The sequence below is a fragment of the Mesoplodon bidens genome (genome assembly GCF_964165515.1).
Source record: "Mesoplodon bidens genome assembly, chromosome: 5".
Taxonomy (NCBI): domain Eukaryota; kingdom Metazoa; phylum Chordata; class Mammalia; order Artiodactyla; family Ziphiidae; genus Mesoplodon; species Mesoplodon bidens.
The window spans coordinates 28,362,673-28,388,480 of record NC_138161.1 but is presented as its reverse complement, the minus strand read 5'-3'; the positions used below and the strand labels follow the sequence as shown (position 1 = coordinate 28,388,480).

The window sequence follows — 25,808 nt, the reverse complement described above, 5'->3', positions numbered from 1 at the left end:
GGCCTGGAGAGAAATGTTTTGTCTTGGAGGAGTTCGGAAAGCCAGCGATCTAACAAATTCTGGGCACAGAGAGAAACGCTGCCCTCCCGCCTCGGCTTGGAGCATCGCGGTGCCAAGGGTAGGCGTCGCGCAACCTGCCGCAGGGGCGGCTCCGAGGCCCGGCCCACGTGGCGCTCCCTCGCTCCACCCCCGGGAGCGCGAGTACGGGGGTGGGGCTCCGGGGCGGCTCCGTCCCGCCCCGCCGCCCCGCGGGTCATAATGTAGGGTTAGGGCGGCCGGCGGGCGGGGCTCGGCGGGGGAGGAGCCGCCGGGCGGGGGCGGTGACGACGGTTGGGGGAGGGGAGGGGAGGGGAGGAGGAGTCGCGGCGGGAGGAGGAGGAGGACAGCGCCATTCCGGCCGCTCCCTCTGTCCCCTCTCCCTTCCCCGCAGTGGCCCGCCAGCCGCCAGCGAAGGATCGCGCGCGTGACGCGTCCGGGCTTGCTCGCGCCCTCCCGCGCCGAGCGTCCGCCGCCCGCTCATGGCCCGGGCCGCGGCCGACGAGCCGCGCTGAGGCGGGCCGCGCGGAGTCGTGGGGCCGCCGCCGTGGCCCTCGCTGTCTGCGCCTCGCCGCCAGCCCGCGGTGCCCGTGCACGCCGGCCGCCATCGCCTTCGCGCCTGGCTGGCGGGGGCGCTGTCCTCCCCGGCCGTCCGCGCCGCTCCCTGGAGCTCGGCGGAGCGTGGCAGTCAGGGCCGGCGGAGGCGCGAGGAGCCGGACGCCGCCGCCGGCGCTGCGGGGGCCATGACCGTGGAGCAGAACGTGCTGCAGCAGAGCGCGGCGCAGAAGGTGAGACGAAGCCGCGAGCCGGCGCGGCCCGGCCCCGCTCCTCCTTCTGACGTGCCGCCCTCACCCGCCTCGGCCTGGACCTCCCCGGCCTCCCCCGCCGCCGCCCGGGCCTCCGCTGCTCTGGGCTTCCCCCTTGCTGCCCCCCGCCCCTACCCGCTTTGGGGGCGTCGCGCCCAGTTCTGGGCTGCGTGGGGAAAGCGGGGTGTAGTTAGCGGGTTTCAGTGCACTTCCTTCTTGCCGATTGTTTTCCTGTAACAGACGGTGCCGGCTATTGGTTGAGCGCGACCTCACATTCCTACACTCCTCTGTATGGCTTCTTAATTAAACTTTATCTTCCTCCTCTTTTTAAAAAAAGGAATAGCCGGTTGTTATCCCCTCTGAACCCAGTTTTTATTTCCAAGGTAGGAGCATTCCAGGCCTGCTATTTTGCAAAAGGGTCTCCACCAGAATTGAATAGTCGGCCTGGCGGGACAGGTACATTAACCAGGTAGACTCGGTGTAAAAGTAGAGGATTTGGTTGGTTCCTTTTCCTTCCTCCCTCCCTCCCTTCCTTCCTTCCCTTCCTTCCTCCCTTCCTTCCTTCCTTCCGTTTCTTTTTCTTTTCTTTATGGATATAGAAACTGTCCCTTAAGGAAACCTTTCTGGCCATGTTATTCCAGGAATCCATTGTCCCCTAAGTTTGACCTTGTTCCATAGTTCACCCTTTACTCTTGCCTCAGTCACACATTCAAATGGTCACTGACTTAAGAAAAAAATCTGGGTTTGTGAAGCTTCACATCTTTTACGTTAAGTAATGAGAGATGCTACTTTTTTTCTAGATTTTGCTTTCAGAATCTCAAGTGCACTATCACGGCTTGCACCATATCCTGAAAAGTAGTGGGCTATGACTTAATTTTTTTTGGGGGGGGTGGTCATTGGTGTGAAAAGCATTTTGGGCAAAAGGAAAACATTGCTTTACTCGTCTTGGAATTATGGGGGTAACCAGCGTTTACAGAGAGCAGCTACCAAAAGTATATTTGATTTTTCTGGGAGAGTAGTGAATGCCCCACCCTGTTGTAGTTTTGGCATTGTTATATCCTACCTGTGCTTGATTTTAGAATAAGGGCTGCTGTCCTACTGACTGTGTGTATACACGCAGCTTGCTAAGTTTTTGCTTTGAGATTATTTTTAGAATTTTATTATAGTACTTGAGGTAACTGAAGATGCTCAAGAATTTTGGAAAGCAAGGATAGCGCATTGTTAGTTTAGGCACTTTGGGAAAGTTGTCTTTGGAACTCTTTTGTGCTATACTGGTTAATTTTGAAGACTATTGCAGACTGCAGTTTATTTACGGTGAAATAATTCTAGATTTAATAATGGGGGTTTAGAACAGTTTATCTCCTCATCCCCTCCATTCTGTTTGGAATACCTTAAACTTTAGTTTTTGATGTTGAGTATGACAAAGTGTTAATACTTAGAGGAGGATCTTGTGGTCATATGTATACCAAGCAATATTTAATAGGTTTGGTGTCGCTTCTGTTTATAGTTCTCTTCAAAGTTGCATACTAAAGGCTATGCGTTTCAAAGTGGGAAATATAACTCATACTCTTCACATCTCTTAAATTTGAACATTGGCAAGAAATTTGTGAGTTTTTAAAATTGATTTTGGACTAAAGTACTTCTTTAGCACAAAATTAGGTAATGCAGATATGCCCAGTTCAGAGGTTTATGCATAAAATTGTGAATCAAGAATCAAATTACTGAAAGTGATCCTGGCCACCAAGTCCAGTTTCCTAGTTTGCTGAGTCCCCTCCTTAAACAAAGGGAGTAGTTGTTAGTCTAAAATATTACCATTATGATGCTGTTTTTAGTGGGTGTCTGTCAGATCATCTCACTGATACTATGGGCATTTTTTTTAGAGCAATACAATTGCATTTATTTTTATACTTCCATCATGGTGTTTATGTATTATTTTTAAAAGAAACATGTGATGTGTTTGCTTTCTATATTAATATACTATTACTTTGTTACTCAGAAGTATTTAAAACTATTCATATAGGTTCAGATACCTTAAACCATCCACTTAAAATGAATTGACGATTTAAATCCACCATGCTAGTAACTAGGAAGTAGGCTTCAAGCTAGTAACTAGGAAATGAACTACTTTAGGAGAAACAAAAGTGAAACTCTTTGCTTTTACATTAGAAACTTTATGAATTACTAGTAAAACGAGAAGTGTCTAGTGCATATTGCATAACCAAAATCTTAGCCTGTTTTCTTCTCTCCTTTAAAAAATTGTGTGTTGTATGCTCATGTATAATGTTAGCTTTATATGAAGAGCCATATTTAAGGTAGTTGGAACAGTTTTCTCTTTTTCAAGATTTTTTTTTCTTCCAGAAGGATGTATGATTTAAAAAAAAAAGCACAACACTCATAGGTCTTTTGTCACCTACAGAGTAGCTTGTCACAGGGTAACATAAGGCAAGGGCTGTCTTTTCCTCCGATGTGTTCTTTGCTTGATTGCTCAAGTTTAGCCATGGCAGGGAGTTATGAGATTAAGTGTAACTGCAGAGAGCTGTTTTTTTGAGGTTTAAGATGATACAGGTGAGGTGGAGTTGGCAGCAGATTGGCTACAGTTAAAATCTGTCATAATTTTGTTCTTGAACGTGTGTATTCAGCCTTTGTGCTTGATATTTACCTAAGTGTGGGATCCTTGCATCTCAGAAATTTGATTCATAGATTCAGGTCCCAAATAAGGATTTAAAAAAAATACATCTTTATTGGAGTATAACTGCTTCACAATGCTGTGTTAGTTTCTGTTGTACAACAGAGTGAATCAGCCATATGCATACATATATCCCCATATCTCCTCTCTCTTGAGCCTCCCTCCCACCCTCCCTATCCCACCCCTCTGGGTCGTTGCAAAGCACCAAGCTGATCTTCCTGTGCTATGCTGCTGAGTAGCATTGACATATATATATACACTACCAAATAAGGATTCTTTAGGGCAGCAATATAGAAGCCTTCCTCCCAGGGACCAAATTAATTTGTAGAGTTAAGTGAGCTGGATACTATTTTCATTAAATGTATCCTCCTGAGTTGAATAAAATATAAGGTTCATAAGGGAAGGAATTTTGCCTATTTCATTTCACCCTAGGGCTTAGAACAGCTCCTTGCACATAGTAGGTTTCAGTAAATATTTGATGAATGAGTGAGTGTTTTCTAAAAGGAATGCAATCGCAGGGGTTATTTTAGTTCCCTAACTGAATCTCACGATTTAACATTATTGAGAAATGATGGAAGCTCGAAACTGTGGACAACTGTTAGAATATAGGCAGTGTAGTGAAAAGACTAGGATGTGGGTTGATCTAAATCACCTTTCTATGACCTTGGGCAAGTCATTAAATGCCTCTGAATCTTCTTTTAAAGCCTTAAAGTTAGTATGATTAGACATGAGCAACTTTTGAAGATCTGAGTGTTTAGTGGAGCTAAGCATACATTTATTCCAGACAGGGAGGATAAAAAAGAAATAGTAGAGGATGGAGGCAGAAGGAATCTTATGGCTCAACAGTCAGCTTTCACTTAGTTATACGGGGGGTGGGGTGGGAAGGATGTCACAGATTAACCAAATTAAGGGTTAAAACAAAATTTGCAAAACAATACAAGCTGAATTCAGGGTAAATTTCTTAGTTAAAATAATGTAGTATTTTCTAATTTAGGTATTATCTAAAGTTATAAAAATGTAATACAACATTTCAAGGGACAGTTAACATTATATAAATCACTCTAAACATTATATAAAATGGATATTCTTTAGTATGAAATAGTTGGTTATCTTGGTATTAGCATAAGACTTGGTTTGCAGAGAGAAAGGGATCCAGCTGCTTATTCCCTTTTCACTCCTTTCTTTTCTTACCTAATTTGGATTTGTTATACTAACACTGTATCCAGCTGCCTTAATGAATTTTCATTAGTTCTATTATTCTGTTGATATTCTTCAATATTCTTCGTATTCAGGCCATATCATTTGCAAATAATTATCATCTGACATCCTCTTTGTCAATCTTTACACCTCTTTACTCATAAAGTGTTTTACTGTTTTAGCTAAGATTACAGAATACTACTAGGGTTAATCCTAGTTTCTGTTATGTATTGTTTCATTGTAATATGAAATGTCCTTACAGTTATAAGTTTTTAAAATGCTTTGAAATCAGATTTAGATGTTGACTCTTTATCAAATTTCTTTTTTTTTGCAACAACTGATGATATTTTATATGTCCTAATAAGAACGATTGTAACAGAAGGAATATTTACTATGTACTATGTTAAGAAATTGTGCTAAGAGTTTTATAACTTTTTTTCATTTAATCTTCCCAACCACTTTTTTAGGTGGAGACTTTTTTTTTACCTTCATGTCCCGGTTGAGGAAACAGTAATAGAGAAGTTAAGAACTAAAGCAACGTTTCGTTGTTAGTATATGTTAAGAGTGGGATTTAAACCCTGGGCCACGCGACTCAGGGGCTTCTGCTGTTAACCATTAATCTGTATTGCTTTCTGGCAAAATAGCATTCAGTCGTGATGCCTCCAAATTCAGTATACTAAATTAAAAAAATTAGAATCTTTGTTTTTAAATGAGATTGGTTACAAGGTTTGCTTTTATATGTATATGGGCTATTAAGGTTAGCTAATAAAAGCATTAGAAAGCTTTTTGTTTTTTTTCCTACACTTTTGGAATTGTTAATGTAGCATTAGGTTAAACCATTCAAAATTAGTAGCTTTTAACTATTTTTGATCTTTCAAACTAAGTACCTGTTACTTGGAAGTTTTGATGAATAGGACTATATTAGGCTGACCATTCTATTTAGAGCAAGTTTTAGTTACGCTTTCCAAATTTTGACTAGTATCTTTAAAATTTTTTCTTTCATTGTTTAAAAATATTTTTTGTTTTGCTTTTTTTGTTGCATTTTTTAAATTGTGGATTCTTAGTTTCCACACAGTTGAAAGTGCCTTTAGAGAATATGATTTGTAATAGTTTTAGAAATTTATTAAGAATTTCTTACAACTAAGTACATGAGGTTTTTTTTTTTTTTTTTTTTTTTGCGGTACGCGGGCCTCTCACTGTTGTGGCCTCTCCCGCTGAGGAGCACAGGCTCAGCGGCCACGGCTCACGGGCCCAGCTGCTCCGTGGCATGTGGGATCTTCCCAGACCGGGGCACGAACCCACGTACCCTGCATCGGCAGGCGGACTCTCAACCACTGCGCCACCAGGGAAGCCCTGTACATGAGGTTTTAATGATCATATGAAAAGGATATGTATTTTTTGAGAGTTATAGAGTTCTATATTTATATATTAAATGAACACTTACAGTGTCATTTGAATATTTCATGTTTTTTTTCTTTATGTGTTAAATTCTGAGAGATATTGACGTCTCTACCTTTAATGTAATTTCATCGAATTATCTTTGTATTTCTAATGGATCTAATCCAAACTTGTGTTTTTGCTGGTCTTTTAGTAAGATTTCATCGTTTCCATATATAGTGATAACAAATTTAATCTTTTTATTGCCCTCTGACTTTCATTTATTTAAAGAGCTTTTTCTGCTCTTTTAATTCTAAATGAATATATTTAAACATGTTTTTCTGTAAATAATTAATAGTTTTCTCTCCTTCCCTGTGCCCCCAATAAGATAAGACTGTTTAGCATATTTTTACTTATAGCATTCTTGATTTTGTTGGGATAATATGGAATTCTAATTTAAATGATGATATTTAAAATTTTTTACAATATACCTTACATCAAAAATATTACTTAATTGTGTTACATGTTAGTAGCTAATAAGTTTTTTAAAAATAGGTGTTTAGGTGTTTAATTTTAACTATGTTTTTCTGTGTAGTTTAATACCATTTGATTTTTTTTTTTGGTAGATAAGTTGTTAACCCTCTGTATAAGCTTATAAGATTTCTTCTTTGGTTTTAGAATGCAGAAATTTCACACGTGTGTGTGTGTGTGTGTGTGTGTGTGTGTATTTTTAACCATCCTGGCAAGGATTTTTGACCTGAAAACTTCAGTGTTCTTCCAGGAAAAAGATATATATTTAAGAATTATTACATCTACTCTATTCCTTTTTTCTTTCTCCTTCTGAAACTACATTATTTGAATATTAGATACCATTCATCTGTCTACCTTGCTTCAAATTTCATTTTATAATTTCTTTCCCTTTTTGCTCTATGTGCTAGGATAACTTTTTACTTTGCATTATTATTTTTGTAATGCCAATTCTGCATTTATTCCCTACACAGGTGGTGAGATACCTTTTTGTGGGTGTGTTTTAATAATGTATACACTAGTTGGTTCTGAGGTACACAGAATCGAATTAATCATAAACGCTGGATCATGATCAGCTCTCTATGCAAATATGTTTTTATTTACTTATGAAATAGCATATTAATCTTTAATGATAAGCACACATTGAATGCACTACTTAAAACACAAGTGAGAACTTTGAAAGTAACCTATATCCAACCATATAGTCCCCTCGTCGCATCCCTCTATTTTCATTTGAGATTGTAATCAGCTTGAATCCTGTCTTCATTCTCCCCTTGAGTTCCTTTTTATTGCCGCTCTGAATTCCTGAAGGTATGTTTTTAATTTTAGTTGTTTTAACTTTGGAAACTTTTTTCACCTTGATATATAAATGAAATTCATCTGTATAGTAATAAGAATTTTAGTTATGTTTGTAACATCTAGACCTTATACTGTCTGTACTTAATTTTTTGTACCTGTTGTGAGGTAGGGATCCAATTTAATTTTTATTTTGTGTATGATTTTTTTTTGTTGTTAATCTTACCTTATTGAAAAGTTAATGCTCTCCCCCAGTGAACTGACATACCATCTCTGTCATATATAAAAGCTTTATGGAAAATGCTTTTCTTCACCCTCTGCTGTTTTGTTCCGTCATTCGTTTTGTGAATACCATCCTGTCTTCGTTGCTTTGGCTTCATAGTAATCTCTAGTACTGAAAAAATAAGTTTGCCCCTCTACTTCCGAAGTGTTATGGTACTTTATCTTCCTTAGAAAGTTTAGAATAATTTTACCAAGTTCTCCGAAAAACCTGTTTTAGTTTTTTAGTAATTTTATTGAATCTATATACCAATTTGGGATCATTAACATCTTTATGATATTGAGTCTTTCTATCCATGAACAGGGTATACTTCTTTTTATTTAGGTCTTCTTTAATTTTTCTTTTTTTAGTTTATCATTTTAACAGTAGAATTCTTACACATTGTTTGTCCTAAGTAGTTGATACTTTTGATAACAATAATATGTGGTGCTTTAAAATGTTTGTTATTTGTTACTGGTGTGTATGAATGCAGCTGGCTTTTGTATAGTGATCTTATATTTAGCCACCTTGCTAAACTTTATTCTAATACTTTCATAGATAATTTTGGAATTTCTACATAAAAGATCATATCATAAATAAGTCATGACAGTTTTATTTAGTTGCAATTTCTATGCCTATAATTTCATTTTATCTTATACTAGGTAAGACATATGATAAATGTTGATTAGAAGTGATGATAGTGGATGTTTTTGTTTTATTGCTGCTTTTATTTATTTATTTTTTAATTTATTTATTTTTTCGGCTTCACCCCCCAGCAAATGAACAAATGGTTTGGTTTATTTTCTTTCTTGTTTTTTACTTTTGTGGACTAAAACATGCCAATCTACTCTGGGACACTGATAGTATAAGATCACACCCTTAAATGTAATAATTTCTAAGCTAATGTCACCCTAGGAGGCCTTTATAAACAGCTATCCAGAGTTTTCTTGCTACACCCTGATCTTGTCATCAGGACCCTGTGGTCCTTGCCGCCCCCCACCCCCCGCCACGTCCTTAGCCTGCCTTTGTAAAAAATTAATTAATTTATTTATTTATTGGCTGCTCTTTGTTGCTGTGCGGGCTTTCTCTAGTTGTGGCGAGCAGGGCTACTCTTCGTTGTGGTGCGTGGCTTCTCATTGGAGTGGCTTCTCCTGTTGTGGAGCACAGGCTCTAAGCGTGTGGGCTTCAGTAGTTGCGGCATGTGGGCTCAATAGTTGTGGCTCGTGGGCTCTAGAGCACAGGCTCAGTAGTTGTGGTGCACGGGCTTAGTTGCTCTGCGGCATGTGGGACCTTCCTGGACCAGGGCTTGAACCCGTGTCCCATGCATTGGCAGGCAGGTTCTTAACCACTGTACCACCAAGGAAGTCCCAGCCTGCCTTTTGTCTGTGGAAAAACTTATCGATGACTTCATTTGAATCCTCCTCCCTTATTTTCCCCATGATTTCTCCACCCAGTTTTAGTAATGTTTTATGGTATCTCTTTTAACTGCCTCACGTCCTTCTTTATTGCTGTTTTTAAAGGACAGTTCGTTACTTTGTTACCTGATGTACTTCTAAAGTATTTCTCTTGGACAAATACATAGGAGTGGAATTGTTGTAAGATATGGCTAAATGGTTATTCAAAGTGGTTGTACCATTGTACATTCCCATCAGCAATGTATGAGAGTTCCAGTTGGTCTATATCTTTGTTAACACTTGGTATTGTCAATTTTTATATTTTAGCCATTTTAATGAGTATGTAGTGGTACCTCAGTGTGGTGTCAATATGTATTTCCCTAATGACTAATGGTTTTGGACATCTTTTCATGTGCTTATTGGCTATTTTTGGATGACTTTTAAGTATTGTTTCTCATATATTACTCAGTTTTACATTCTCATAGGATCAGCAATAACAAAAGCTACTTATTTTTCCAAGTCTGAAAATGGCAAAAAAGTTAAAGATGTTTCTAGAGGTAAAACACTTAGGAGCATGTACTGATATGCTTACAAAACAAAATGAAATTGCACAATTTTTCCTTCATTTTATATTTTTTAAAGTAATACCTCATAAAGAATGCTCACTACTGAGGAATGAAAAGCCTTTTCTTCTTCATGCCTCAGACTAACATTGATCTCTTTAATAATTAATAGCACACACAAGAATAATCTTTATGATGTGTATTTTTCCCCACAGGGTACAAAAATACTTTCACATTGTAGTTACCTTGGAAGTTTGGAAAGAACTTCGGGGACCAGTGATGGGGTGGGATGAACTGTGGACAGGTAAACAATTGAGCAGAGAAAGACTTTTCTTACGGTTTTTGGTCCATGTGAGAATAAGACAGAAGAATAGCTTGTTTTGAACTAGAAACTATTATTTGTTGGGTTTCTGTTGGTGTTGTTCAGCCTGGAAGTGGCTCTTTTGGGGTGAGTGGCACTAACTTTGAGGACAGGATTGGCTGCAGAGCTGAGAGCTAGGTCCTTGGTGAAGAGGAAAGATGTGGGGGAGGAGTGTAGAGAGAGGGACCAGGAATGAAGAACCATTAGTGGCCAGGAACTGGTGCTGTGCTTGCACTAATGTGAGAACCAACCATACACTTGCATATACAAAAGTTTATGCATCATAATTTGAGCCAGAATACATGCAAAATCAAACGTCTCATTTCTTTGAAATGGAACTACAGAAACAAACTTGGGCTGGAGGTGTGGGGCTTGCTGTATCCTCCACTGAGGCCTCTGAGCTAGTCTTGGTGTGTCAGAAAGAGAGCTCCTAAAGTCTTCCCATGAGGCCTTAGAGAAAGGCTTTGGGTCAGAACAGGGCCAAGGAAGTGGGTTGAAAGGAAATTAGCAGTAGTCCACTGCCTCAGGTCTAAAATTCCAGCTTTTGGAGGGAAGAAGGAGCTCTCTGCACAGGCCTCCTGGGGTCATGGACACTCTTTGTGCCTGTTCTAGTTGTACCATACATATTCTCAGAACTGACTTCCGGGCTTCTTCCCCAGTGGGGCCGGGACTTTAAGTGGGTAATAAGCCTGCAGAACTAATAGAACTGATGATATTTCCTTTTTTGCTTGTGGCATCAGAGGGAGAGCGCCCAGTGTATCTGAGCATGTGAAGCTTTGGTGGGATAGAGAAGGAAGCATATGAGCATATGTGGTGGTTATTTATAGTTATGGTTACACAAGAACTTAACCATTCTGGTGTTGATAACCTAATTGGTTATCTTTTTATATGTTTATGGGCCATTGAGGTTTTTTTTTCCCTGCGAAATTCACATTTGTTTCTGTTTTTTTTTTTCTTGGCGGGGAGATTGTTTCACCTTTTTTGATTTGAAGCAGTTCTTTATAGTTTGTATACTACTTTTTTTTTCCAACTTACATATTCTGCAAATATCTTTTTCCGTTTATCACTATGTCTTTTTACTCCCTTTATGTTGTTCTTTCATGAATAGGAGTCCATTTTGATTTAGTCTTATATGTAATTAGTTTCCTTTATTTTGATCTTTCATACCTGTTTCATAAGGATATTCTCTTTTATTGCCATATAATCTTTTTCTTGTTTTGCTTTTGGTATTTAAGTCTTATTCCAATTGGATTTGAATTTTGCATGTCTAAGAAGGTGTCCGAGTTGATTTTTCTCATCTGGAGAACCAGCAGCTTTAGTGAAAAGTTTCTCCTTCCCATTAATACTCCACTTGATGGCAGTATTTTTTTATCCTTGAGTTAGGACTGTTTTAAAGGAAGACAGGAAAGGAGGTTTCTGGAACTCTTTCTTGAACTAAAGTATTTTTATTGTAGTTTTACTGAAGTTTGCATAAATATAAAATAGACATACATTTATTATGTTCTATTGTGTAGCTTTTATGCACTGAAACCAAAAACCAACTGTTAACTCAGATGTAACCAAAATTTAAAAACCAGAATAACAAGGTTAGCTTAATTTGACAGATGGTAGTGTTTTATAGAAGCTAACTTGGCAGTTGCAGCTTCAGCCAAGGAAAGTAATATATGTATATCAGGATATTCTTGTAAAATATCTTTATTAAACATTCGGAGTAGATTTTATTGCTGCTGTCATCCACATGCCATCTGTGACCCTGGTACTTATTTGATAGCCTTTGTCTTAAGAGTAGTGTTCTCAGCCTTTTTGTTGTCAAATCTTCAGAGATGTGCCACCAAGTATGATCATAGTTTAAAACTTTTTTGTTTTTGCTATAACTTAGTAAATGTATTGTAATTATTCTAGTATCTCTTAAGCAGAATGTTGAACTGAACAGGTTTTGTGATTTAGTGTAGAGTGGAATACACTTGCTGTGAATAAGAGGTAACAATTATAGCTTACTTTTAAGTTAGTGCCATATAAATATTATGTATTGGAACTTGTCAATATTTTGCCTGTGAGCATGTCTTAGTGCCTGGATAATCAAGAGGGTGAGATACTACTGTGCAGTGTGATAACTCCTTTTGCAGATACCATGTGACAGTATTGTTGTACTGGAATAATAATTGTATTGTAATTATTACCACTTCCTTTAGGAGTTGTTGAATTTTGTTGTGGTGAAAGTTTTAAACCTTTTCAAGTATGCTGCCAAAAATATTTGAACAAGTACTATAAACACAAAGAAGTTGAGAATTGATGGGTAAGAAGATAGTAGCAAGTAGGCCTAGCTATGGGCAAGATTTTTGTAAGCTTGTCAGCTTTTGCTGTGTACTTTCAGTACATATATTTAAACTATTTACATTTAGGCAGTACAGCATGGTAAAATTTGGCTGTTAATACCATATACTGTGTGTCTACTTAACTGTAGGAGTTTTTCAAGGTTTAGTCTTTGATTTTCTGCTTTCTTCTTTGCAAGCTTTGAGAGATTATGTAGTTTCTCAGTCATATATGTTCATTACTACCAAGTTTGTATTTTCAAGATAAAATTTTCACCCTCACATAAACTCTTGTTTCAGATTTTCAATTCCTGTTGTACACTTCTGCTTAGATACCCAGTCGACTCTCATTATCATGTCCATCCGTTCATTTATTCTTTGTCTTAAGCAGATAGAGAAATAAATAATACACTATAGAAAAGCTTATAGTTTGGTGGGTGGGAGCCAGAAATGCATACATTATGTTAGAAGTTAAGTGAAGTATATACAGGATATATTGGTAGCACCAAGGAGAGGATTTAAGAACAGGAAAGGCCTCATAGAGGAGGTAATGTTGAAGATGTATGGGGAAATTGAAGGTAGCATTCTAAACAAGGAGAAGTCCATGAGCAAGGACAAAGAAACAAAACAATTTGGTGCCTTCTGTTATCTACAAGTAGCTGTAGGAGGCTAGGTGTGGTAAAATAAAGAGTAAATATTTAGTCTTTTCCCCTGGTTTCTGCCACAGAAATTTACTGTCTTTTGTATGCTAATGAGATAACTCCTGGTTGGGGGACTAGATAGTTTCAGGATGCAGGCTGTGCCTCAGAAAAACCAACCACTATGATTAACGGAGTTAGAACTTTCAGTCCACTCCCCAGTTCAAGGAGGGGAGAGGGACTCCAGATTGAGCTCAGTCACCAATGGCCAATGATTTAATTGATCATGCCCACATAATGAAATCTCTGGTGCCTTATACACTTTTAATAAGTGCTCAGTAAGCAGTGGTTCTTGGGTAGCACTTACCATATATGGTTAATTTTCTTCTTCCTATTGTTTTTGAGACTTATTCTCTTAAAAGTACAGAATTGCATCATTAACATATTATTAGAATACAAAAATTGCTTTTAAGGAAGTTGTATGAGTAAGAGTCCAGTTAGGACACAGAAACTACACAGTAATTTGAACAGGGAAAGTTTAATACAAAGAAGTATTGACTAGTAATAGATGATTGGCTACTAAAGTGCAAAGAGAACTCTAAAGAATAAAGGAAGGAATACATTTGGGAGAGGTCTTACCAAGCCCCAAGACTGAGATTCAGTTCTTATTGGAGAGGTTGGGATTGAAGCCCGCTGGATGGAAGACAAGTTTGCTGAGGTGCTGGAGGCTGAAGGCTTCTGCAAATGGCTCTTTTATGGGTCCGGGAAAGAAAGCTTTATTAAACCTAACATTATATCTAGAAGAATGGAGTTCCTAATAGTCAGTAGGATGTATTATGAATGTAATTAGTGTGACCAAATACTGTATTTGCTTTAAGGAATTGTTTGTGACACATGTAGCTGCTAGGAATTATGCAGTATTGTAGTCTGAAAGTTCTACGTAGAGCATGCTTATTTTTTTTATTAGTATAAAGGATTTTATTTTTGGACTGAAAGTTAATTATGAAAATTTAAGTACAGAAACCAAGAGACACATAAAGATTTAATTGGACGCAAAGATTTTATATATCTTAGAGAGGTATATTAGGAATCAGCCAGATCATTAGCATCAAAAACAAGTTAAATATATACTTTATTTAAACTGAAAACGTTGCAGTTCAAGGATATGATTTGATTCACAGAAGTTTTGTTTACCCACATATTCCATAATATAGGCATTCTGATTTAAAAATACAGTTCCAAAAAAAAAAAATACAGTTCCAAAAGATTTTGCAAGTTGGGTTTTTGGAACTCTAAATGCATATTGCCATAGAAACCATGTTTCATGGTATTAGGTTCTTATTTGGCCAAGATATGTATTTAACTTTGTGTGAACTTAGCTTGTAGCGCTGTGTAACAGTATATTTGGGGAAAATTGTGTTTAGAGTTTCTACTTCTGATACATGTCTTATATCTGCCAGTTAATAGGGATGGAAGATTCTATTAGGGGCGTGGACATCATGCAGATGTTAGATTGGTTGAAGGGCTGGAGTGGAAGGTAAGGGTATGAACTCTTAGGTGAGGAAGGATGGAAACAAACATTTATTGAGGGCTAACAAAGTATCTCACTTCCTCACTTTCTTCTTATTTTTCGGGGGGATTTACATAATGCTTAAGATTGTAGCTCTGGATTCTATAAAAAGGTGGTAAAAGACTTTAAATTCAGAATTTCTAGCATTTCTAAGGCTTAATGTAAATAGTGAAGAATAAAAAAGCATACTTTTAGATTTATACATCCATAGAGGTATGTGATTGATTTATTTTAATAAATAAAAAATAAAGTGCTGTTAACCCAGCAAGATTAAGATAAACCTTAACTCTCTGGCAGTAGAAAATACAGGATACCCCAACTATTCTTGAGATTAATACGTAAATTATTTGCAGTTGGGAATTTGAACAATATTGTACTATACACTCCCCTTCAGGCAGGATTGACAGGACCAGAACTAGGTTATAAAGTGTTCTGTGAACCTCTAGGTGCAATGTAGGAAAGTGTAGAACATTTGCTAAGTGGCGTGATTTACGCATGCTTCTCGTTCCCATCTCCAATAATTAGTTTTTACCTCCTTCCTGTGGATGAGTTCAAGCCCTGTGATCTGACTTACTCTAGTTCACCTCTGCAAACTCTGCTATATTCATTTATTCAGTCAATATTTATTGGGTTCCTACCGTGTGCCAGACACAGTACTAGTTAGTTACCAGGAACACAGTGATGAGTGAAATAGACAGCCTTGTGCTCTCTTCGATTTAGAGTCCGGTGATTAACATAGTATGTTATTACAAGCTGTGTTAAGTGTCAGGGGAACCTCTAGCCTTAACAGAAAGGTTAGACCTTTGAATTAGGAAGCTGAATAGTATTTTGTAGACCCTAATGAAAGAGGGAAGAGGAAGAAGGGGAGAGTAGTGCAGGGTGAAGCTAGAGATAGCTGGGGCATGCAAAGGGCCCTTTAAGCCATGAGAAGGGTTGTACTGTAGGAAAGTTCCTCAGAGAGGTCGTAAATTATTATATATGAAGGGAAATGAAAGGTCATCATGTTGTCCTCCTTAAAATTACGGATAAAAATAAAAAACAAGACTAATGAAATGAAGTGGTTTTTTTTTCTTATATATCTGGTTAGAGGCAGGTTTGGGTCTTACAAAGACGTACTTGAAGGATATATTATGTACTTGAAATTATCTGTCAATGAAGTTTGGGAACTTTTTGTTATGGTAAGAGATAACATGAAGTAAGGCAGTTCAGTGTTAATTAGGTAGATGCAGCAGGTATTTGTAAAAATAGATATATGTATGGTTATGTACCTTAAAGGCAGTCGTATAGTTAATCCTTTCATTGATAGGTAACTTTGAAATGTTTACCATTTGGTGCCTAGCAATGCTGATTCTGAAGTTTAGGGCGTGTGATTCTGAATTTTATGAATACATTGGGATTTTCTATCAAATTGGGTTTTTTTCTTCTTTTCTTAGAGATTTTGAGGTTTTTTTAGAGGTTATTCTAAGAGTTACCGTTTTTTCCCCTGAAGATGGAAACCTTTGTCTTTCTTTCTTTTGCACTAAACCAAGTTTTATTTATATTTAGAAATTCAGTCAAAGGAACCAAGAACTGACTTAAGAGTCACTCACCCCTTAACACAGAAAGCTTTCCTGCCTTGTGGTCATCAGCGCTCCAGTTTTCTTGTACCACTATCTAAGTACTTTATGTCAGCATAGTAATGGATTTTTGGGCTGAGTTTTCATTTTTCACTGAATCTTTAATCTGCAAAATCAGATACCATAGAGAAAATGTAGAAGAGACATGGGCTGTGGAAGTTGAAAAATTAGTCAGTCATTTCTGTCTCTGTACTTATTAGTCTCTTAAATATTCTATTAGTTATAAAATGAGAGTAACTTTCTAGAGGGTTTATGTTCGTGCACGTGCACATGTATTAAATGAGATTATACACTGGAAGCGCTTAAAACAGTCTGGCATACAGCAAGAGCATAATAAATGCGTGTCTTCTTTTTTTGGCTTAAGCCAGTGATCCTTTTTTGCATTCTCAAGAAGTTACACCACTGTTAAATATGCTGTAGTCTTACTTAAACAGATTTAAAACAGACCCAGCATTACGTAGGATGAATGGTGGGGGGCGGGGAGAAGGAATTTCTGTGAAACGCTCTGACCCTTACTTTATATTGAAATTACTGATGCCTTCTTCTCCCTGAAGTGCATAGTACTGGATTTTGCACGTAAGAGGCACTTAAGGATGTCATCACTCAGTAAAAATTACATCGAGGAAGGCATCTGAAGGCCTGTAGATAGTCTTGGTTTGTTTGCTTATTGATTTTTGTGGTGTTTGCAAGCCATTGAATCTCTTTGAACATTGTGTCTTGCTCTTCTTGGTCCAGCAGTGTGAACAGGTTGCACCCACCTCCTTATACTGTAGTAGATAGGAAATCCATACAAGGAAGACCTCAGAACTCAGAAAAGGAATTCTAGAAATGATAGTGGGTTAGATCCACCTTGGATCCAAAATCGCTAGTCAAGGAGGAGAGAACCAACCATATGCAGGACATTTTTAGTTGAGGATCAGGGTGTATCAGACCAGAAGTTTGGTAAATAAGAAGGTGCAAACCTTGAAAGAAGACCAGGGTCTTAATCACAACAGAAATAATAGCAAAAAAATATAAAATTGTAGGAAATGAAGATGCAAATTTTCAAAGACAGGACAAGCACAGCTGGAAGATGCCAATAACAAAGGGGAAAACTTGACAAATGAGGTGGCTTCTCTTCCATAAACTTAGAATTTTTCTCATAGCTCACCTCTTTAGATCTCGGTCCCGTTTCTTGCTAACCTAGTTAAGAAAATACGTTTACTTTTTCTCCTTCCCACTCTGCCTTCTTCCCCACCCTCATCCTTTTCTCTTTATTGTTTCATTTTTCAGTCAAAATTCATGAGATGAAGAACCATGCACCTGAATTATTTCATTTTGGATATTTAGCTGACATTATTGTGCAAGATGAACAAAATACTAAGTAAAAACAAAGTCTTAGGACTTCCCTGGTGGTGCAGTGGTTAAGAATCTGCCTGCCAATGCAGGGGACACGGGTTCGAGCCCTTGTCCGGGAAGATCCCACATGCCACAGAGCGACTAAGCCTGTGCGCCACAACTACTGAGCCTGCTCTCTAGAGCACGTGAGCCACAGCTGCTGAGCCCTTGTGCTACAACTACTGAAGCCCATGTGCCTGTAGCCCGTGCTCTGCAACAAGAGAAGCCACCGCAATGAGGAGCCCCCACTCGCTGCAACTAGAGAAAGCCCGCGCGCAGCAACGAGGACCCAACGCAGCCAAAGATAGATAGATAGATAGATAGATAGATAGATAGATAGATAAATTAATTAATTTAAAAAAGTTTTAGACGTTGCTTCTCTTCATAAAATACTTAGTATTCTTATAGGACTCTCTAGCAGTCAACTATCAGTGTAATAGACCACACCAAAAGTTAGTGGCATACCAAAATATTGTCATCGTGTTCAGATTGGTTGGTTGGGGTGGCTCTTCTCACATGCCCCATTCTTCTGGGGCAACAAGTGGGCTACCCAGCTTATGTTCTTCTTGAGGAAGTTGCAGAAGTTCAAGAGGGCAAGTCCAACCATGCAAGCACATTTCATGTCTGCTTGCATACTGTTTGCTAATATGCCATTGATGAAAGCTTGTCACATGGCCAAGCCCATCATCAGTACAACAAGGAAATATATCATGTTTCTAGTGGGAGGAAGTGAGAAGTGGCAAAGGGTGTGGGTACAGAGATGGGAGAAGAATTGGGAGTCTAAGGCAATGCAGGCTCTGTAAGCTTTTCTGGGTTTTACACTCTTTTTACATCTTACCTTGTACTTATTAACATATACACACAAAATTTTGTATTTTACCACTTTAGCTTAATATGATTTTGTAAAGATTAACTGCTGTATAGATTATATATTTGCTATTTAAAAATATACAGTTGTTTGCTTAAATCAAACTGTGCTTCTAGGTTCATTTATATCAAAATCATTTGAGATGCTTCCTAAAATTGCAGATCCCCTAACAGATCCCCTAGCAGATCCAGATGCCCCTGGAATCATAATTTCTGGGTGTGGCGCCTGGGAATCTTCTTTATTGACAAATTTATCAAGGCATTCTTTTGCACATTACAGTTTAGAACCTCTTCTTTAGTGGAAGGACATTTGCATTGTTTCCATTTTTCCAGCATTATAAATAATAGCGAGCATCATTTGTACACATGACTGATTTCTTTGGTGTATTCAATAGTCTTTCCCTGATACACGATTGAATAATTGCAGTTGAGGAAAATTATATTCTGTGAAAAGAATGGAGTTTGGAGTGCTATTAGGGGTGATTACAAACAAGCTTGTAAAATCTTTGAAATATTTTATGTTCACTAAAATAAGACATTGAATTAGATAAGGAGAATTTCCATAAAATTTGTATATATCTTTAATTTGTAATGTTAGGTATTGTGTAAGTTAGTCGTGGTTCCGTTGCTAGCTATTAGTAATTTTTAAAATGAAAGTAGAATAGTTGACAGGTCTAAAGAGAATTTTATTTTTCTCATATTTCAGCACTGTGAATTTGGCAGTTCAGTTCTTTTATTCAACTATTTTGATTCTTTTTGGCATTTTATATGACCTTTGTTTATATACTTTATTACGTAATTTATTTTTAGTCTCAGTTATCTCAGCTTTTAATAAGATGTTTATGGAAATTAAAATTCATTGATGGCATGGCAGATACTGCCAATGCCTGTTCAGTACATGCTTTTCTTTTTCCTTAGCAACAGATTTGCAGAAAAGCTTTTTGCCTAGCTGAAAAATACATTTCCCAACCTCCTTTGCAAGTATGAGTGGCCACATGATGTGACTTTGTTCTGCTCAGTGAGGCTTTAAGTGGAAGTTACTAGATAGGGCTTATTAAAGAACGCAGAGTCATTTAGCAGACACCCTTTGTCCTTTGCCCTTTATCCTACCTAGAACTTGGACAGGATGCTGGAGGAGGAAACATTGAGTGACATTTAGTGAATGTCACATACGAATGTTTAGTGGGAAGAGAGAAGATTTCAGCAGATCCTTTTATTCTAGTGGTGACTTGTTTTCCATGTCATATCCATTGAGCTTTCTTTATTTCATGGTGCCATCTTACAGTTTTGGGGAACTTGTTTTAAGAAATGCAGAGATGGGGCTTCCCTGGTGGCGCAGTGGTTGAGAGTCCGCCTGCCAACGCAGGGGACACGGGTTCGTGCCCCGGTCCGGGAAGATCCCACATGCCGCGGAGCAGCTGGGCCTGTGAGCCATGGCCGCTGAGCCTGCGCGTCCGGAGCCTGTGCTCCACAACGGGAGAGGCCACAACAGTGAGAGGCCCGCGTACCGCAAAAAAAAGAAAAGAAAAAGAAAAAAAGAAATGCAGAGATGTAGGGAGGAGCATGGCTCTTAATTAGGGAAGTTTAGGGAAGTTTAGGGAAGGGTTTTGGTAGTAGAATCTTATCCTACCTCTTTTTTTCTCCAGTAGAGTATAGTCGATTATATAGATCAATAGAGTATAAACAGATTTAAAGCAAATGGGGGCAAGTGATCAGTTTTACTTCGGATCTTTTATGACAGATAGGAAAATGAGATGATCCTTTTTTTCCTTGAATAGGGTAGAATCCCCCTGGTGTAATATATCCACCTGGTGCTTGGCCTGCCAAAGGCATGTTTTTTCCAAACATCCTAGGTGCCTCAATGCTGGTTGACTTCAGGGAGAGGGAGCGATTAATAAGGCTGCCTGGATTTCATTCTGTGGTCTCTCCTCCCCTAGTTAAAATAGCCCAATGAATACCTGTTTTCCTTAGTTCTTCTTAAGTTTAGCCATCAGGCAGATCACTCCTTTTCTTGTTGGGAGGCATAAATTAGGCAGTGAAGAATGGGCTTTTAGAAACGTGAGAATGGAATAAGGGCTACCACAGTATGGTTCATTCTTCCTAAAAGAATGAAATTTATTCAGTCTTTGTCAAGTTCTATTGTTTTTTTGTTTTTCACTCTAGTTTATTTTGTGTTTTCTGTTTTTTTCCCAAAGGTCATTTATTTTCTTGTCCTTGTATATTTTCAGATTTCATAGATAACACTTTTGGTTTTTCCCTTCCTCTAGCACCAGCAGACGTTTTTGAACCAGCTGAGAGAAATTACTGGGATTAATGATGCCCAGATACTACAGCAAGCCTTGAAGGTATGGCCTCTGTTTCGCAACATACAGTTTCTAGTTCACCCTCATCTCCACTGCCTACCATATTTGAAACTTGAGTTTTTAAATTATACCATGGGTAGTAGTAGAGATATAGGAAAGAACTTTTATAAAGCAAGAACCTTACTTAACATAACAAACTGCAACTTCAAGCATGTTAGCTTTTAGCAGCCTAATGTTCCAAGATACCTTGGAGTGAAAGAAGACTTCTCCATGTGAAAAACACTTTTCATGCAAAAAGGAGGGAAGTGAATCCAAGTGCTAATGGCTGGTTTTACTCAAGAGACATGATTTTAGAGTTTAATTGGGGGTGGGGGGTAGGGTGGGGTAGAGGAGGAGGAGGAAGAGGAGGTGGGAGAAAATTAAGAGTATCAGAAGTTACATTTTTTTCTTCCAAGAAGGAGAAATGTAAATTGGCTAACATTCAATTAATTGCACCTTAAGAATATTCAACATCAAACTGTTCTATTATGCACTAAATGAAGGGCATGATTTTTGTTATATTTTACGAAGTATGCTCATTTCCTCACAGTGGCACCCAGATGAGTCAAATCACATGGATATGCACATTGAAAGAGAGCAACTGAATGAAAGATGTTCAAGAACTAAAACTGCATTTTAAGTTTATTTATAGATTGCTGCCAAAGGCTAACAGCAGTACAGCATTTTTGCTACTATAGGCATACACATAGCTTCAGTCCTTTGCAAGTTGCTCTGAGAGACAACATTAATTATATCATTTTTGATTTTGTGCCAAAAGTTCTTAATTTGTTTCTAGAAATAATTTATCTTTTGGATGATTGTAATCATAATCATCATAATTGTGATAATAGCTAGCACTTATTAAGCACTTACAATGCTATTCTAAGTACTTTTTGGGCTAACTCATCCTCCTAATAACTATGACGTAGGTATTATTTTTATCCCCTTTTTAAAAGATAAGGAAACAGAGAAGTTAAAGTGACTTGCTGAAGATCACATAGTTAGTATGTGGAGGAGCTTGGAATAGAAACCAAGCAGCCTGATCCCAGTGCCACACATAATTTCTCCTTTTACTGGAAGCTTTGCTTCAGCTTTTTTCCCCCGATCAGGAAAACGATGAAACAGTACTGTTAGGAGCATTTTAATGCATGGTTATGAAGCCACTGTTAAGTATTTGGAGAGGAAGCAAAAGTATTGTGCCTCAATTTTTATGATTATGACATTTAGATGATTGCCAGTCCCTTCTTTATTCTGATAAATATGATTAAATCATTTCATGTCTATTTTCAGAAATTGCTTTTCCCGTTCTGTTATCACTGAGTGTGGGACTGCACCTATTACTTTGTCAGGGCAAATTTGGGGAATTCACTTATTTATTTATTTTTTTTAACTTGGGAAACACGTAGTATATGCTAAATTAAGTAAACATAAATAATTAAATTATTGTCCACATTTCCTTTGAGGTAGGTTGTGTGACCATGGTTTTTTTTTTTTTTTTTTTTTTGCGGTACGCGGGCCTCTCACTGTTGTGGCTTCTCCCGTTGCGGAGCACAGGCTCCGGATGCGCAGGCTCAGTGGCCATGGCTCACGGGCCCAGCTGCTCCGCGGCATGTGGGATCTTCCTGGACCAGGGCACGAACCCGTGTCCCCTGCATCGGCAGGCGGACTCTCAACCACTGCGCCACCAGGGAAGCCCCATGTTTTTTTTTTAAAACTTTTGTTTCAGTTACCAGTATCTGGGGAGGAAAACAGTGTACTTAAACCTTAATTGTTGCTCAACATAAATTTGTAAGATGTTTAATAGCGAGTTGACTCTCTCAGCAGTGTATTGACAAGGAATCTACTTTTGGGAGCCACAATGTCATTGATTGATTTTAGCACTTTTACTGTATTTTATTTTGAGAATTTATTTATACCGCCAAAGTGAGTGTAGATCCCTGCTGCATTCAGTTTATTATTATTGTATGAGATAGTATATGGAAAGCCCTTAGCACATTTCTTGGCACATAGTCAGTGTTCAATAAATGTTAGCCATTGTTATTACAATTATTTTATGACTAGTTTACTTATCTAACTATAGACTATGCTAAACCCATATTTTGGATGATTCATTTAAGAATCTTATAACAGTTGTGACAGATAACAAAGTTTAAAACAGCGGTGCTTTTCAGACTGCACTCTAGCTTTTTTCTCTCCTCAAAGGCTGCTAGAATTGGAGTTAGGATGGGTTGGGGACTTCATTCTTCCAGTTGCTCAGGCCTCAAATCTTGGTATCATCCTGTTCTTTCTCCTTTTATCCCTCCCCACATTTAATATGATAGCAAATAATGTTGGACTCTCTGCTTGTACCCATTCTCTCCTATAGTCTATTCCCAGCATACAGCCAGAGTAATCCTTTTAAAATGTAAGTCATACCATGCCATTTCTGTCGAAAACCTTCCACTGGCTTCCTATTATGCTTCGTGTGTATGCTAAACTTCTAAAGGCCTACGTAGTATTATGGGTTATGGCCTTCTGTTACAAAGATAACTTCATTACTAATATCTGGATTTCATAATGTGGTTTCAGTTAACTGTCATAGAGCTAGTGTTATACTTATTGTTAACTGTGGAGAGAATATAGAGATAAGTGGGCAAGTCTCATTTTTGCTATTTCAAAAATTCTTAGTATTTTAGCATCTGTTTTCTTCTAAATTAACTTTAGAATAATTTTGTCCAGGTATACTTTTTCTTTTCTTTTTTTTTAACATCTTTATTGGAGTATAATTGCTTTACAATGATGTGTTAGTTTCTGCTTTATAACAAAGTGTCCAGGTATACTTCTGATGAGAACTACATACAATTTATATATTTAATTTGGGTAGGATTTTCATCTTGATAGTGTTGAGTATTTCTAGGAGTTCTGTGTGTCTCTCTATCAAGCTTCAGACCATTTTGCTGTTTTCTTCTTATGAGTCTTTGATATTTGCTTGTTAGTTTGCCTCTAGGTAGGCATTCAGCATACATACTAAAGGGAATATCTTTTGTTGTCCTTGTTTGCTGAAGTACTATTTTAAATATTTATTTTTCACCCTTCTATGTGGCCAGTTCCAGAAAACATTTTTTAGTTTGTTCATTTGTTTAGGAGTGTAACTTATGATTGGATAATTAGTTATAGACTTGATTTTTACATTATATTAGTAGTTTTAATTAATAGAAAAAGGAATTACTATTTATATAGTCTACTTTGTTTACAGTGAATTTATACTGTAAAATTAAGAATCATATAGAATAATTTTAAATCTGAAAGTGATTTTTACTATTAGTTGTTATGGAGAAAATTACATAATCATATGAGAATGTATAGAGTTATTCCAAAATATTTGATGTTCCGTTCTTGATATTTGAAGGATAGTAACGGAAACTTGGAACTAGCGGTGGCTTTCCTTACTGCGAAGAATGCCAAGACCCCTCAGCAGGAGGAGACAACTTACTACCAAACAGCGCTACCTGGCAATGATAGATACATCAGTGTGGGAAGCCAAGCAGATACGAGTAAGTTTACTGCTCTTTCTTAATATTTTAATTAGAATGTAATGAAAATTTTTTCTTGGAGCTGTGTTTTGTTTAAACAGAGGTGAAGAACAAAAAAGGAACTACTTCAGCTTTGGTTCTTTTTGGTGTAGTTGAAAGGCACATACGTTTTTATTAGCTGCTGTATTTGTTTTCAGTTTAGGAGTAAAAGATTATATTTAAGTTGTATATACTTTTATAAAACATTTCATACTGTATTCATTGTTTTGAAATATGGAACATTTAGAGGTCTTACTCATTAAAGAAACAAAAGTTTCTGGAATTTTAAATGGGGCACAGTCATTTGTTTTATTGATGTTAAGTGTTGGTAGAGATCTTAGTATTATTTTTGAAGATAAAGTGTTGTTTCTAATTACTGATAGATTTGCTGTTTAACAGAATTTTCCTTCCCTTAACTCCAACCCCTCTCCAGAATAAAGATCTTGGAAAAAGGCTTACTACAACATAACAAAATAAATAAATACACATATACATATACATACATATGGAAAATTTTACACGGGACTCTAATTTTTCTTTATAATATGAATAATTTATGCTTATATAGTTGAGTTTTGGAAAATATGTTCATTTATCTCTGTCTCATTATGGTGTAATAACTGCATTATATAAAATGTGGGTATTTCTATGCATTCTGGATTTGAGAAGTTTGATTACTAACTTGTACTTGAAGAGAATTTTTGATTTTGTTTTATAGACTTGGTCAAAGTTAGGAAACAAGCAGGAAGATCCCATTCACATAGATGTTTATAGCTATTGATTGACATTAAATGCTGTTTAATGTTCATTGATAAAATATTTTAATTTCAAAATTTCAAGGTAATCTTAGTGTTTTTGCTCCAAAAATGGTCTTATGTCAGCCAAAGCTAGGATACTCCTATCTCACACATGTAATAGGTGATGGGAGAAGTTTTATGTATGTAAGACAGACTCAATTGCTGTGTCCAGGTTCAAGACAAAGTGTGGTTTGGCCCCTATCTACATCTCTACCTTCATTTTCTACTGTTTTCCTCCTCTCACTTTACACTGTGATAATACAGAATAGATTGGAATTTCTCATTCACCCAGTGCTATTTAATTTCTCCTGTCTTTACACTTGTTGTTCCTTCTGTCTGGACTCTCCTCCAGCCTTTATCCCTAGCCTAATTTCTTCTGATGTTATAAGACTTAGCTTAAGAGCTGCTGGCTCTAGAATGTTTCCTCTAGCCTCTAGATTGATCCAAGGGCTTTTCTGACACCCAGAGCATACTTCTGTCTTAAAGGTTACTGTGCTATTTTGAAATTATTTGCTGTGCCTTTCTTGCTTACCAAACTAAACTTAAAAGGGCAAGAGACCATTGGTAGTCCCACCATTATAATAGGATGTTATTGTTTCTCAAAAAGTGTTGAGTTGTTTTGTTAATATGTGTAAAAAAGCTGTTTTGAAACCAATGAAAGTTCTCTTGGACAGGGTTGAGAAGCTTGTTATAAGAAGTTGGAAAAAAGAGAAGTGGTATAAATAGAGGAGGAATT

General features: G+C 37.6%; 1 protein-coding gene across 2 annotated transcripts in view; it reads left to right on the top strand.

Moving 5' to 3' along the window:
• Positions 1 to 669: 669 nt before the first annotated feature.
• Positions 670 to 25,808, top strand: part of USP25 (ubiquitin specific peptidase 25) — a 143,550-nt gene continuing 118,411 nt past the window's right edge. The window contains exons 1-3 of one of the 2 annotated variants that reach the window (XM_081234059.1): positions 670 to 824; positions 20,650 to 20,727; positions 24,113 to 24,257. In XM_081234059.1, the coding sequence (XP_081090185.1) occupies positions 780 to 824; positions 20,650 to 20,727; positions 24,113 to 24,257 (268 nt within the window). In that variant the 5' untranslated portion in view covers positions 670 to 779. The remainder of the gene's footprint in view (positions 825 to 20,649; positions 20,728 to 24,112; positions 24,258 to 25,808) is intronic. The other variant, XM_081234060.1, reaches the window with a different exon arrangement.